The 15,512-nt window shown below is 47.9% G+C and overlaps 1 protein-coding gene across 2 annotated transcripts in view; it reads right to left on the minus strand.

Annotated features, from left to right (window-relative positions):
- Positions 1-714: 714 nt before the first annotated feature.
- The window catches only part of LOC4813049 (Ig-like and fibronectin type-III domain-containing protein 2), a 72,903-nt gene continuing 58,105 nt past the window's right edge, over positions 715-15,512 (minus strand). For both annotated transcript variants that reach the window (XM_015187123.2, XM_015187124.2), the window contains exons 7-18: positions 15,268-15,481; positions 14,932-15,205; positions 12,301-12,594; positions 11,262-11,620; positions 4,994-5,141; positions 4,767-4,920; positions 4,490-4,682; positions 4,160-4,406; positions 3,419-4,097; positions 2,548-2,885; positions 2,217-2,461; positions 715-1,668 (exon numbers count right to left, since the gene is read on the minus strand). In XM_015187123.2, the coding sequence (XP_015042609.2) occupies positions 1,258-1,668; positions 2,217-2,461; positions 2,548-2,885; positions 3,419-4,097; positions 4,160-4,406; positions 4,490-4,682; positions 4,767-4,920; positions 4,994-5,141; positions 11,262-11,620; positions 12,301-12,594; positions 14,932-15,205; positions 15,268-15,481 (3,556 nt within the window). In that variant the 3' untranslated portion in view covers positions 715-1,257. The remainder of the gene's footprint in view (positions 1,669-2,216; positions 2,462-2,547; positions 2,886-3,418; positions 4,098-4,159; positions 4,407-4,489; positions 4,683-4,766; positions 4,921-4,993; positions 5,142-11,261; positions 11,621-12,300; positions 12,595-14,931; positions 15,206-15,267; positions 15,482-15,512) is intronic.

The raw sequence follows: 15,512 nt of genomic DNA on the forward strand, positions 1-15,512 counted from the left end.
GACGTCGACTTGCCTTCGTAACTAAATTATAATAATCTCTTGTGGCACAGCCTGTCGGTGTGATGGCATCATCCATATCAGTATCATATCATAGCGGATTATGAGTGTATCATGGTGGAGAGCGGCAAAACTCCTTCCCCTCCTTCTTCCTCTTCATCATCATCTTCCTCTTCATCTTCATCTCTTTCAGATACAAGTATTGTAATAAAAAGAAATTTACATAAGAAAGTTAAACTTTGTTCTGGCTGCTTTCTCCTTCATCTGATGCGCCCTTTTGCTAATAATACCAAGGCAGACACACCACACACATGTGTATGTGTACGCATGTGTGTTCGGGTGTTCTAGATGCCATAACGTATGCAACATTACACGAACAAATATGCCGTCAGAGAGGGAGGCTTCCATCTTCCATCTGGCATCGTCCTCCTCATCAAAATGAGAAGCACCGAGAAAGGCGTAAACATGAGGATGATGCTAGTCGGTTGCGGGAGGCTGGCAGGGGTGTACTGACAGGCATCTTTTAATATCGTACTCTATGGTTGTTTACTTCCACGCACACTGAGAGAAACCAAGCGACAAATCAAATACAGCGAATACATCGAAATGAAAATGAGACCCACAACTAATAAAGCAATTGGCTTACGAGTACCATTAATAGCTGAGCCTGCAATTAACTCTACAATTAATGCTGAGCCCAAACTAAGACAAAACAAATTTAGCGTATATAGATTTTTACTATTCATTGGTATTTTCTTTCAATCAGTTTTTTTTTTAGTTTTGCTTACTTTCATTACCAATTAGTTAATTATATTACATGGTTTTTTGTCTGTTTTTACTGGTTGAATCACAGTTACATACTAAAAATTTATTACTTATTACAGGCTACCCAAAAGATTTTTGCAAGCACAAAAAAATTGTTACCCAAAGATTTCTCGCAATGCATTCTGTAAAGATGTCGCAGTACACAGTGTGTCGCGTGTATGTGTGTGTGTGTGCTTGTGTTGGTGTATATGTGTGCGTGTGTAGTTGTTTGAGGTTGCGCTTCGCGCTGTTTACACGGCCTATGTCTACATTTAGCGTATATATGTATATATATAATATATATGTATATATGTATGTACATATATACTATCTATATGTATAAGTTCGCTAGCTATACTTTGTTTTTGTTTTTGTTGTTGTTCTATGTGTACTGTTGTTGTTGTTTTTGTTGTTGTTGTTGTTGGTGTTGGTGTTTTTATTGCTATTGTGCTTCATTTATGGCACAAGTTTCTTAAATCCAGCACCTTCTTGGCCAAGTTTGAGCTCTTCATAAATTGTGGGATTTACTTCATTGCACTGCGTATTGCTGAGCGGGTTGTGGAAGTGATGCGCCGCATCCGCCACACTCCGGTGCTGCCTGCCGCCCCCTTGCCCATGCCCGTGCCCTTGCCCGTGCCCGTGGCCCGTCGATGTGGCACCTGAGGATGCTGCAGATGCTGCCGCTGCCACTGTTGGCGCTGTTGTTGTTGTGGATGTCGTCATTGTGGCGGCAATGCCATTGCGCCCATTGCCGTGACTGCTGCTCATCCCAGCACCCACACCCCCACCTCCACCTCCGCCGTGATGGTGGTGGTGGTGGTGGTGGTTGCCATTTTGCGTCGTGATGGCCGATGTGACAGTGGGAAGCTGTGGCATATCGGGCATGGGTGTCGTTGATGTTCATGTTGATGTTGATGTGGCAGGGATAGAAAAAGACATTGACAGTTATAACATAAAAAAAACGCAAATGAACGTCTAAGAAACACACTACTTTTATAGTTCTGCTCGTATCTAAAACACAGATGGCTGCAACAGACGCTAAAACGATACAGAAGCCTATATTTCGAGAACGAGTTTTCGAATACCTCTTTAGAGGTTGAAATGTTCCTTTAAAAGTACCACACGAGACAGTAGTGCCAGGCAGGACGTTGGAAATTGGTCTGAATTGCACGTTGATTTCTAAAACTCTTTCGAGAATCCCCTTTCGATCCTGCCAGTTCCGACCTTTACCCAGAGTGCCTCAAAGAACTCTAGCTACTTATGTAGTATCTGAAACTGAAAATGCGGACAGACATGGTCGTTGCCTTTATCGGGTGGTAAATGCTTCCTCCTGGGCGCTCAAAACTTTTCGGGATAAAATGATAATACCCTCGTGTAGCGCAGAAGGGGAAAGCCATAAACATCATTATACACACCTGGACCTGCTCGAGCCCCCGTGTGTAGGTGGGGTTCTCGAACGCCACATTGCCATTGGCCGACTTGCCGTGGCTGGAGCGCTGCCTACGGTAGAATACAATGGCTGCGGCGGCCAGGAGGATGGCCAAAATGCTGGCCACAATGCCGCTGATGGTGCCGACGGCACTCGAGTAGCTGCTGGTGGCCGAGGTCACATGATGCTCGCCGAGCGTAAATCTAATCGGATCTGTGAGTACGCTGGCACCTGCAAGACAAGTCAGCAAATTAAAACCCGACCCCAGGCCAGGCCCAAAGCCATCTACTATCATCCACTTCACTCGTCCTACGCACCGTACGTATTGCCAGCCTTCACCACCAGCTCGTAGAGCACATCCTTCTTGAGGCCATTAATGCTTATTGTTGTGTCCTTTACGTCGATGCGTCGTATCTCGAGAGCTGCCATGGCGCTATTGCCATTGCCGTTGCCGCTGCCGTTGCCGTTGCCACTCATACTTGTTGCATTATTCATGGGGGCCAGGGTATCCATGCCCGACTGCTCCATTGAAGAAGTTGGTTCCGAGGCGGCAGGGACTGGTGCGGAGGGTGATGTTGGCGGCAGGACGGCGGCCTCGTGGTAAAATATTCTGTAGCCGTCAACGGCATTTGGATTCTTTGTTGGCGCATCCCATCTGTAATGAAATAGTTTTCATAGAGCGGCGCCGTATTATGAGTGCTTGGTAATATTGTTGCAGGCGCAGGACTCGTCTGGAATTTTAATAAATTTAATGCGGTTCCGGTTCAAGTCCTGGCCGACCGGCCGCCCGTTCTCCCCCGCTATGGCGCAACCTTTGACGTTGACTAAGTGTATTAAAGTGAGATAAAAAATCTCAGCTTTAATGGATTTGCGGTCTATTAGTGCCCGGACACACACACACACACACACACACTCGTTCGCAACGTACGTACACATGGGAGGGAGATAGGGAGAAGGACGGGATGGAAGGCACGAGAGAAGGATAATGAATGTATTGGGTCGGGTGTGCTAAATGGATGAGTCTACTTCCGCTCCGGACAAAAGTGTTTAAGAGCTTAGACAGAGCGTTAGCTTAGTTGCTGGGACGTGTCCTAGCGTGGGATTAAAGCCAAAGCCAAAGCCCAATGGCTTCTGCTTCTGCTTCTGCTCGGTCGAACTTTAACGAGGGACTCTTTCGCTCCAACTCACCTTATAGTCACCTCACTGTCGGACATCACACTGACCACAATGTTCTCCGGGGGTCCCGGCAGGCGATCCCGGTTCTTCTCAAAGCAGCCCACTATGGTGCGGCCATACTGGAGGCTGCAGATCTCCTTGGAGCGCACCGACTCCCCGCGGCACCAGTTGAGGCACTTGCGGGGCACGTGCTCATCCGCACAGCAGGAGCGATGGTCCGATCCATCGGCGGCACACCTCATCAGCTTGTCAAAGTCCACGATGCACTCGGGCTGGTCGGCAATCGCATCGAAGTCCACGTAGTAGCTGCAGGCACTGCGACAGGCCAGGGACACGTTCTGCTCCGCGCAGCACGCGGACACGTTGTGGTTGAGGGCGGGGGTGTTGCGGATGCGCACGGAGACTGGGGTGGTGGTGTCTCCGAAGGGATTTTCGGCGTGGCAGAAGTAGTCGCCCACATCGTTGGCCTGCAGCTTGTTGATCCTCAGCGACATCGTGTAGATCGAGGCCCGGGACTCGTTCGCCTTGACCGAGATGAAGTAATTGCCGCCATTGATGACCGGCACTCGGCCGTCCTTCTCGCGCCAGAAAATGGTCTTGGGCGCCGGCTTGGAGTCCACGGTGCACCGCAGTTCGATTTCATCGCCCAAAGAGGCCACGGTGATGCCAGCTGCCTGGATCTTGGGAGGGTCTGAAACGGAAAGAGGTCCCACAATTAGCTGCTTGGAGATCCTCTTATGCCCCATTACTCACAGCAGATATTGACTCGGCGCGTCGCCTGCATCGGCACCCCATAGCCGTTGTCCGCATAGCAGGAGACATGCTCCATATCCGCGGAGACGTTGTGAATGACGGTGACCATGTGCCGCGAAGTGTCCTGCCGCACCAGATGGCCACCCACGTAGAGCGAAATCGTTGGAGCCGGATTGCCCAGGGCCAGACAGAGGATGGTCATGGAACCTCCCTCGGCAATGTTGTCGGCCGGATGCACAGTGGGGGGCTGGAAGGATGGAGTGGAATAGAATAGAATGGCCCCCAGTTATCCCTTAATTCGTCTCCAATTCATTCCGACTAAGAACTCACATCGACGAAGGCCGGCAGGGCGGGATCCGTCCAGGCAACGAGCGTCTCGGAGGGCAGGGAGACACCCCTCTCACCCACCGCCTCCACATAGAGCACATGCTGGGAGCTCGGCTTGAGGCTGTTCATTCGGAGCCAGGCCAGCTTCGTTTCAATCTTAATGAATTGCTCGGCCCGCATCGCCTTGTGATAGACCCTGCATTAAGAGTGGAATAGAGAGAGCGTTAGCGTGGCCGACTGGAGGCACTCCCACTGCCCCGACCCGTGTCCCCGTCCCCACCTGTAGGTGATGCGCTCATGGGGATGGGCGTACTCTGGCGGCTGCCAGATCAGCTGCATCCATGTGGCACTGTGCGCCACCACAGTCAGCGAGTGTGGTGGCGAGGGTGAGCCCCAGGTGGTGCCCTCCCCCTCCACCTCCCCCTCCCCGTGACCTGCAACGGCACACACAACGGTTAAATCAACTTGCGACTAGATAATCAGGAGCTGGGCTCCAATTCCACTCACCTTCGCGGCTCATGTTGGTGGTGTTCAGCAGCAGCATCGAGGCTGGCAGCGATGTGCCAAATTTGCCGCGCGTCACAACCGTAATGCGGTACAAGGCATTCGATTCCAAATTCGTCAGATCGATACTCGTCTCATTGGTGGTCAATTCCTAAGTGTATAATTGCGTTGAAAAGAGCAAAAAGAGCAGAAAAACAGAAAAAGAAGCAAGATGAAAAAATGTTAGAGAACTCGAATGAATAAAGTGAGCCAAAAGAATCGAATGGATGCTTTGAATACCCTAGCCTTGACTGCCTTCAATGGACGAAGTAGAGCGCCCGCTCTCTCTCTCTCGATTTCTAGTCTATTTGTTCCGCTGGGATAAAATCTTAATTCAATTATGGACTTGTGCTATCTTTGCCAGCGGTACTCCAAATCATGACACTTTCCCAGGGTACAGATACGCTTAAAGTGAAACAAATTTGACAACGCTCCCCTGGTCTGGTCTGGTCTGGTGTGGTGTGGTCTGTCCTAGTCTGCTTGTGGCTGTGGTTTGGCTTGATTTCGCTGAAAGACATGTCGCCATGATTAGTACTTTTTGTAATTGCTGCCACGCAGCGCAATTTGCGGTGTTTAGCCCACCAAACGACACCACACCCGGTCCGATTCGGTCCGGTCCGGCAGTCAGTCAGTCAGCTTCCAGCTTCCAGCTTCATACATATATCCGAGGGTCATTCGCTTCATTCCATTGTCCCAGTCCCCGTCCCCGTCCCAGTGAGTCAACTCATCGAGGTCCCTGTCATCCTTCTCCCTCTTCCCCCAATGTCCATGTCCATGTCCCTTGCCCACATTGACGTTATTTTGTTTCAAAAGCCATCCACGAAATTGACAGCTATATCTCGGGGCCAGTTGTCTATGCATGGAGTTCGGGCCACGGACACGGACACGGACAGACACTCGACCCCAGCCAAATCTACATTAAAAATCGTTAGCGTAATCTGTTGGTGTTACAGCTTCGTGGGGCATTCGGATGCGCTGCACAGTGTACGGGGGCCAGCGAGTGTGGCACATGGATTCCCATCAAGGGGATGTATGCAACTATTGAATGACTGACAACCGATGATTGATAACTGATCAGTACATCAGTAACATAGAATACAAAATCCAATCCAAATATTAATATTCGGGGATAGCAAATAATTTGGGTGACATTCTTGGAAGAACCCCCATAGCTCGAATTCCTGGGTACCCTACACCCCGACCATTCCATTCCAAAACCCATCTCAATCATTTACAAAGGCCCGATTCTCCTGCTGTTTTTCTCTCTCTCTCTCTCTCTCTTTGGCCCTCTGCTTGCTGTTTTTTTTTGTAATCTCTTGCAGATGTCGTCGTCGTCGGTGCGGTTTTTGGCCTTTAATTGCATTTTTGGCCGCGTGGCCAGTGCGAAAAAATGCGGCGCGTTAAGTAATTTATTTCGTTTAACGAGTATGGCCGCGCTGTATGCCGTGCTGTGTGCTGTGCTGTTTGCTTTCAAAAGCAAAGTCAGTTCGGTTCGGGGCTGCATTAACTTGTTTCCATCCACAGCTCGGCTCAGCGTTTCAGCTACTCAAATAATCTGGCTAAAATAATTTGATTTGATTTGATTTGGCGTGCCCCTCTGCGAGTCATTTTCAGTATGTAAGTCAGTGTCAGAATGTCGGGCCAATGTTGGACATCTGTTCGGAGAGCTGTTTGTGTTGCTCGGCAGAAATCGCTAAATATGTTCATACGGGGTTCATCTCGCATTTGGCTAGAGGTTTTTTTGTTGTTGTTTTTGTTGTATTTTTGGCCATTTCGGGCCTAGGCTCAGTCGTAAATCTCAATTTGAGTGCGGAGTGCGGGGTCCGGGGTCCGGGGTCCGCTTGGCCTGTCCACGCTGCTTGTGACGGCTCTTGTCAAATACGATACGACCCCATTTAGGAGTGAATCCCAATCCCAATCCCGATCCCAACTCCAGCCAGGGAGTAACCCCTTTTGACACAGGTAGCTAGACAGAAACCCATTTCTGATAAACTATAATTTAGTGGGCAGGGCCCCGGGAGAATAAATTGCCCGGCTCAATACTAATTTCCTTCCATTAGAAACTTATCTAAAACGCATTAAATTCAAACCCCAAAACAGAATAGAGAGCCAGAAGGGCCAAGCGAAAAACGATTTATTAGGCTCTCGAACCAAACCGAACCAAACCGAACCGAACCCAAAGAAAAGCAGAGAAAATGGGTAAAAGAAAAACACTAATAGCAGTCCAAGGACTTTTAGTTGGCCATTTTGTGTGTCACTTTAGCTTTAGTGGCCAGTCCTTCAGTCTTTCAGCCAGTCCAGTCCCTTTTTGGGTAATTACATAGCCGCAACTTAAATGTGCCACAATTGGCATGACGAGCGGGGTCCTAGGCTGAATAATTAATGCAGATATCCCGCTGCCGTTCCCGCTCCCTCACCCTAACCCTCTCCCTCTTCCCGCCAGGAATTTAGGTGAGTCCCCAGCAACTACTTGAACGAATAAATATTCAAAATGCTTAGCGCCAAGTCTTGCACGGATATCTCTCTCCCTCTCTCTCCATGAACTCGGGGCACACTCCGGCCATAAAACTAGGTCCCTGGTTGCTCATTTAGGAGTTGTCTTGGCCCCGTAGCAGGAGTTGCAGAGACAAAGCACATAATCGCCATAACATAACCCCTTCAGACAGGAGACAGGAGACATGGGACAGGAGACCGGACGAGGAGGTGGATTCAGGAGGGTGACGATACCTCTCCGCTCCCCTCTCCCCTCCTTCGCAACTGTATCAGAATATTTAATGTGTCTAATTTCTGGCATGGTCGTGGTCAGCTCTCGGGGTCCACCGTCCGCCCTCCCCCCCGCAGTCTTTTCTTTCCGTTTGCGGTGTATTTTTTGTCACTGTTGCAGGCTACATTAAAAAGTTTTTTATGGTCGTGTGTTTGGCAGCACAAACAGAACAGCAGAGAAATAAAAGTCAACTCCAACTAACGCGGAGCAGAGCAGAGTGGAGACGAGTGGAGACGAGTGGAGACGAGTGGAGCCGAGCGGGCAGAGCGGTGGCCCTAAAAATCATCACAAAAGTTACGTCTTTTCGGGAGTCATTGGAAAAATGCGACTGTCGAGGAAAACCTTCTATTTCCGTTCTCCATTTTCGTGCCCCCTCCCCTATCCGCTCCTAGATGGTACGTAATATCCTGTAGAGTCGAATAATGTTTTTGTGTGCTGTTGATGTCGTTGTGTCGTTGCTGTTGCTATTGATGTTGATGTTGGTGACACAATGCCGCCGTGCATTGGCGACGAATAGAAATTGCCAAATTATTGGCACTGATTCAATCGGGAAGGGTTGAAGAAGAGGCAGAGTAGGCCGATGCGGCCCAAGAGGAAAAACAGAGAAGTCTTGGTCTTGGTCTTGGTCTTGGTATTGGCTGGGAAATTACCTTTAATGTTAACATTTTGGTTAGCTTTGGTTGGGTTTTGCTTGGGACGATGGGGTGAACCCATTTACAGATGAAACTGTGGACCGTCCATTAGTCTTGGCCCAACGGCTGACTACGCCATTTCCATTCATTTCCCCATTGATATTTAGCGGAGAGCTGCCGCTCCGGAACAGTATTTCTGACACGTCCAAAAGCAATTAAGTTTGTCCATAAAAGTGTCACACTGAGTCAACGCATTGCAGACTGCGGCGATAGCCATGAACCTATACGATATATACGATACCATAACCCATCCGGTCGGGTGGCGGAGCGGCAGCCGGGGCGGCGGAAGATCTGCAGAGAGGCGCGTTTAAACCATTTGACACCACCAGGCGGTGGCAGCAGCAGCAGCAGCAGCAGCGCAAAAAACTGAAACTGAAAAGCATTTAAGCCAAGCCAAGCTAGCCCCAAGTTAAGCCAACAACAACAGCCGCAACAGCTGCGTGCCCTGCTGACCAAAGCAGCCAAACAAAACCCAGACCATCGCCATCGAAGAGGGCGAACGAATTTTCCCGCAGCAGCAGCAGCAACAGCACCAGCAACAAAAAGAAGAAAAGGAAAAACTGCGAAGCAATGCTGACACCACACGGTATCTCCCATATCGATTCGTTTTTCGGTCTAGTGATGGCCGCGTGATGGAAGATACGCGGGCAGATTCCAGAGGAGCTCTCTTTGAAGGGAATTCTCAAGTAACAACCGATTCACAGTGGATGAAGGGTGTTCATAGAACTCCTCTGCCGAGAAGGATCTTCCCTTATCGATTCTGGGTGAAGACTGATAACAGAACTATCGGTATGTAACTCGTCATCGGGTGGTGGTAACGGGGTTCGGTTGCTTTTCAAACACGCGCTCATCTCCCATCGATGCGGAGGCTTTGGGGGCATCATTGGCAGGTCGTCGTGGTCAGGTTGAGTATGGCCCCTCCCCCGCACCGGGCATCAGCTCGGCCACCATCGACCCCACGTTAAATACATTTCTGTGCGCATCAACACGCGACAAACTCTTGGCAGCGTTGTTGCTATTGTTGCTTTTGCTGCTTTTGCTGCTTTTGCTGCTGTCGTATTTTTTAGCATTTGCAACTTTTTCGAGGCCAATAACTCTGTGGATGGCCGTGATGCTGCACCAGCAGCACCAGCAGCAACAGCAACAACAGCAACAACAACAGCAACAGCAGGCCCAGCTGCCAGCAGTGCGCGTTGATGTGTGACAACAGCAGCCAATAACTACAGCAACAACAACGCCAAATATTACATTTGCAAAAACAAACAAAAATTACAACAACAACAACAGCAACAACAACAACAACAACAACAACATGAACAATGCCAATGGCAAAGCTCGAGCCAACTTTGGTCCGTTGTTTGGTTTGGTTACTCTTTACTCGTTTTTGTTTTTTTGTAGTTTCTTTTTTTAGTTGCGTTGGATCGCCTGCATTTTTTCCAGTTTATAGTCACGTTTTCACGTTGCCCATGCATATGGCGTCCATAAGCCCCCTAGTACCTAGTACGCACCAGTTCGCACCCTGCCCCTCTTCAGGCATCGACGAGCTGGCGTCAAAAACTTTACCCATAGCTTCGTATCAAAAGCTCCCAAAGCTAACCCATCCGCAGCCACATCCACAGCCACAGCCACATCCACATCCCCCCTTTGGACAGAGTTCAAAGATTATTACATTGAATTGGATTAGCGATGGCTGACCAATAAAAAAAGTTCTTATATATAAATATATTTCTACGAGAATGTATATGTATGTATGTAGGGTGAATATATTTTGGTTGAAGAGGATTGCAGTGGAAATTTGGTCGAAGAGCGGGAAGAATTTCAATTGATTTCATTTGGTGGATAAACAATGGCCGTCGATATATGCATTTAGTGAGATTTACTCGGTGGTTGAAGATTTAAATAAATAATTGAATAAGTGGCTTAACTGGCTCAACGGGCAAACATTGCCCATACGCCATGTGGCACGAAATTGTGACATTGAACCACTCTGCATCTGCAGTTGAACTTATACTTTTGAAGCATCCCAACCCCAACCCCACCCCAAATGGAATGGAGGTGCTGGAAGCGCGACTGTTTTTCGCTTATTAATTGTGTTAGATATGTTATTTTCTGAGCTGTCGTAAACAGGTTTCGTATTCCTAAATATTCACAGAAATATATGGCTTCAAATAAATCCACTCACAGTCAAGCCATTCTAAATGTGTCTGTGCGTTCATCCGACACTAATAGCAATAGAGATCCGTTGATATGGTTGGATTTTTAAGAACTCAAAGGGGCCGAAGAGCTGGACGTCTCTCTCTCATACTTTTTGAACAGATTTCTCCAGGCTCTGCTGGAAGATACGCATACCGAAGCTAGTTCGAGCTTCTGTTCATTAACTTGTCGGCACATTCGGCTGGCAGTGTTCCCTAAGCCAAAAGTTTTTGGAAATGGTTATTGTCCTGCGTCGGACTGGCACTCAGACAAGGCAATTTGTAAGCTCTTTTCAATTCCATTGGCACTCGAAATATATAATGTCAGCATTTTGGCCCCAAAAGGCAAATCGTAATAAGGACCGCCTGCCAGGCCCAGGCCCAGGCCCCATGCTGTAGGGCCAGACCCCAGCCCCCATGCAAATGAAGTGCTCCATTGTGTCTCCAATCCCGATGGAGGAACCTTTTGCCAAGCCAGTCACAGGTGCGGGTAGAGGGACGGAGGAATGGTAGTGATGGTAGGATAGTTATGGGGGAAAAGTCTGTGTGTGGAGTGTCTATTGTCCATCCAGAAATATACTCACATTTTCCAATTTGGCAACTGTCTCGTACATGGTCATGTTATTGACTCTGCCATACTGCACAATAAAATCAATATCCTCCGCTTCACTTGTGGCATCGCCGATGGACGGCTCCTTGGCTGCATCCGCTGGTGCGACCACCTCTCCGGTCACAGCCACAGCTCCAGCTGCCAGCTCGTCGCCGGTTACCATATCACCTGGTGATGTGCTGCTGCTAATACCACTGCTGCTGCTGCTGCCATTGCTGCTGCTGCCGCTGCTGCTGCTCTCCACATCGGGCGCTGTCCAGGCCAGACTGAGACTGGTCTGGTTCACAAATGTCGCATGCACATCTTCGGGGGGTCCGGGAATGTTCTGTGTGCCTGGGAGACAGAGAGATGGTGTTTTGTTTTATAATGCAACTTTAATTGGCCAATATTGGTTTTGTCTGCCATGCTGTGGTTGGTGCGCCCTAAAGCACTGCCCAAATAATTTAGCGCACAATGGCGTGCAACAGTGCGTATGCTCGACGTGCACAGACACGCAATTGAACAAACAGAATTAGCTGCAAACACAAGCCCCAGCAAGCAGGCAGGCCCGGACAAAGGACCATCACCAGCACCAGCACCAGCACCAGCCCATCGATAAACAGAAAGACAAACACAGACACACAACGGACGGGGTGTGACCAGAAACCCAGTGACGGCAGCAGGAGCTGCGACTATGACTGTAACTGTGAACTGAGACTGTGCTGCATTCACAGTGATGGCCTTTGGCCGAAGTTGTTGCAGGAAAGTGCGCCTAATATTGGGATAATGATTCATCTCTTCACATCTTGAAGGCGCACACATCTTTCACTTAATTTAACTTGGAAAATCTGTACAATTGCTGCATTTCCCAAGTGGAGATTGGCAGTCTGCCAGCTCTTGAATCGAGCTCTTCCCTTCATTCACGTTCATTGCAGTCACAGCTGTGCTCATCACCACTACAGCAGAACGTATTCGGAGGGAGATACAGGCACAGATATAGACAGGTTCTGGCAGCTGCCATGACTACAACTTACCTTCCTCAAAGCATTGCAGAATGTTCCCGGCATATGATAAACAATCGGGCACACTGCCTGCTCCCGTCGTTGATGCTCCAGCTACTGATGATGATGATGATGCAGATGTTGAGGCTGCTCCGGCTCCTGCTCCGCTACTGGCACTATTTGTTGCAGCAGTTGCTGTTGCCGATTTGGTGGTCAGTGCAAGTGGCATGACGCCGCGGCAGAGGGGCATACAGGCGTTAATGACGCCGCGTCGACTGCAGCACGGACTGTGATCACGTCCGCCAGCTGCACAGCGTGCCAGTATGGCTAGGGATAGGAAAACTTGGTTAATATCGTGGCTGAATTTGCATAAACTGCCAACCGCCTCCCCGCCTGCCTGCCACTCAGTTACGGCTCATTGTTCTCTGGGACGGAGATACTCGCATTAGCAAATGTTATGGTTCATTTTGTGACATGAAGTCATCAATTTACAAATTTACTCCCAAATACCCGCCACTCTAAAGGATTTCCCATGAGTCAACAACTTGGACCAATTTACAGGAAATTAACCAAAAGATTCCCCATCATGGGCAAGACAAGGTGATTGGGGATTGGGGTTCTGCCCAGTCATCTTTCGGCCAAAGTGGCTATTGAATTATTTTGATGGAGAGTATCTTTGTTGGCTGGTGTTTTCCGACGACTAAAGTGCGTAACATTTAAAGTGTAGCTGTTAAATATTCACAGTCACAAAATTTTCAGAAATAAATCAATTTTAAAATAATCAATAGTTTGGCTTTTCTATACAAGGGACCCCGCATTGTTTCGTTATAGTTCCCAGTTGACTCAATTATTGTGCTGCCGAAAAAGTCCTTTCAGATTCGTATTCCCCTGAAGAGATTATTTTAAATTGGGGCTTGCTCAACTCATAAGAAAATATCTTTAACCTTAAATCTTTGCTAATAATTCAACAAAATGTCCACATTTTTGTAGCGTGTTTCTTGCACAACTCGCACAAATGTGGCAGATTTATTGGTCTCAAAATACAATTTTAAACTTTAAAACAGAAATACAATCGACAACAAGTTGGTTAAAAATAAAAAAACAAATTTTCTGCATAAATTGCTAATATACTTCCGAAAAGGAAAGAAAGCCATCCTACTATGGTCTGAGAAATTACATTCTGGAGGCTTCGAAGTAGAACGTCTGATGACGACGAGCACAAGGGAATGGTTGATGAAAACCGCCGTTACCCAGACGACCAGGGCCAAGAACACCACGAAATTCGAGGTAAAATTGATGCTGGCAAAACATAAAAATATATAAAAAGTCCACTTTTGCCACTTCGATGGGGATACCCCATCGTCTGCACAGTGACAATAATTAATCAAAATACTTTGGCTGAAGATTTAAATAAATAATTGAATAAGTGGCTTAACTGGCTCAACGGGAAAACATTGCCCATACGCCATGTGGCACGAAATTGGGATGATATTCAACCACTCTGCATCTGCAGCTGAACTTGCCACTTCGATGGGGTATCCTGGTCTACACAGTGGCAAATTTTAATCGAAATATTAGTTATTGGTATTATTTGCTCCATCTAAAAACTAACCAGCAAAAAAGTTGTTCTCTATTTTGAAAATTAACATTTTTTCTACATACATATTCTTGTAAAAGTCGATTTATGTTATATTAAATACTTCAGAAGCTATGGATTTTTTCCAGCTAGATTTGTAAGTTCACCCACTGTGCTACCACCTAAAGATATCTGGAAATATGGGAATATTTAAAGGAAATACACCTAATAATGTACATCTTTTATCAGCGGCCAAATGTTATTGGATCTACATTGGGATATGATGCCATTTCCACCGTGTAGACCCGACCTTGCAACAATAGATTATTATTTGATTCGCTCTATTCAAAATCAAACCAATCAAACCAAAACACCACTTGACCCAGTTTTTTTGGCGATAGAAATGGGAATAATCACGAGCGCGGAATTGTGTGGATGGACAAAATGGTCGAGCAAAACGGACATAATCGCTGAATCTATTATACTTGTACAAAAAATCAGCTTTAAATTTAAGTAAAAAATTGGAAATAACCTTAAAGCCCAGCCTCACTGACAAAGGTATTACAGGCAGAGTTCGTTGATGAAAACATTGTACGAATATCCTATCAAAAGATAGGCAGATAAAGACTCCTCCTGTCTGTCTGTCTGTTTGGCTGGCTGTCTGCCTGTTTGGCTGGCTGTCTGCCTGTTTGGCTGTCTGCCTGCCTGCCATTTTGGTCATTGTGTGCGACTAATTAACTAAAAATTGATTTGCATAAGTACGAAAAATTCATTATGCCCAATGACAAGAGTATCCACTTAATATTCCAAATTGCATCGGCAAACGATACGAAACGAAGCGAAAACTGCAAAACGAGCTCATTAAATTAACAAAAAGGCCCAACCAGGGCAGAACAATAGGCCTGTTCTCCCGTCTCCCGTCCTACTTCCCACTTCCCACTCCCCCCACTCCCGGTGCGAGTACGAGTAGGAGTATGTCCCTGGTCCCCTATATATATCCTGGCACTAATTAGTGTTTTCAGTGTGTAAGCACTGAAGGAAGACGGGAAGGGGATGAGATGAGACCCAGTCCTGCAGATGCTACTTACGCATTTGTGCTCGACATGCTGGACCTAGGCGCTCAATGTCCGACAGGCGAATGTTGTAGGAGCAGAGTGGGGCGCACTGGGGCAGCAAACCCGAGGCTTGGCAACACGTTGTCATGTTATATCTGGACGTCGGGGCCTGGACGGGCTCGGCGGGCTGGGTGCGGGTAATCAGGCGCGGCGACGGCTCGCTCTTGCCGTACGCATTTATTGAGACCACATAGAACTCGTAGTAGATGTCCGACTCGAGGCCCTCAAGTATCAGTGGTGGCTGGCGCTGCGGAGCTTAATGAATTAGCCAAACAACAGGAGGGAGCAAATTTACTGGGGATAGGATACCTTTTCCACAGTCAGATAGTCATCGCCCACACCGAGACGTCGGAACTTGACATGATATGTGCTGACCGTGTCGGCCAGGCGCTTCGGCTTATTCCAGTCCAAAATCACAAAGTTGTCCGTCTTGGCCACCGTTCGCAGCTTGGATGGGGGATCGGCCAGCACGCCATATCCCTGGAACAGGCAGCTGCTGTACTCGGACATGAAGCGCAGGCATCTGCACGAAAACAGACAGAACAGAACTGTAA

The sequence above is a fragment of the Drosophila pseudoobscura genome, chromosome X, assembly GCF_009870125.1.
Source record: "Drosophila pseudoobscura strain MV-25-SWS-2005 chromosome X, UCI_Dpse_MV25, whole genome shotgun sequence".
NCBI classification, from domain to species: Eukaryota; Metazoa; Arthropoda; class Insecta; order Diptera; family Drosophilidae; genus Drosophila; species Drosophila pseudoobscura.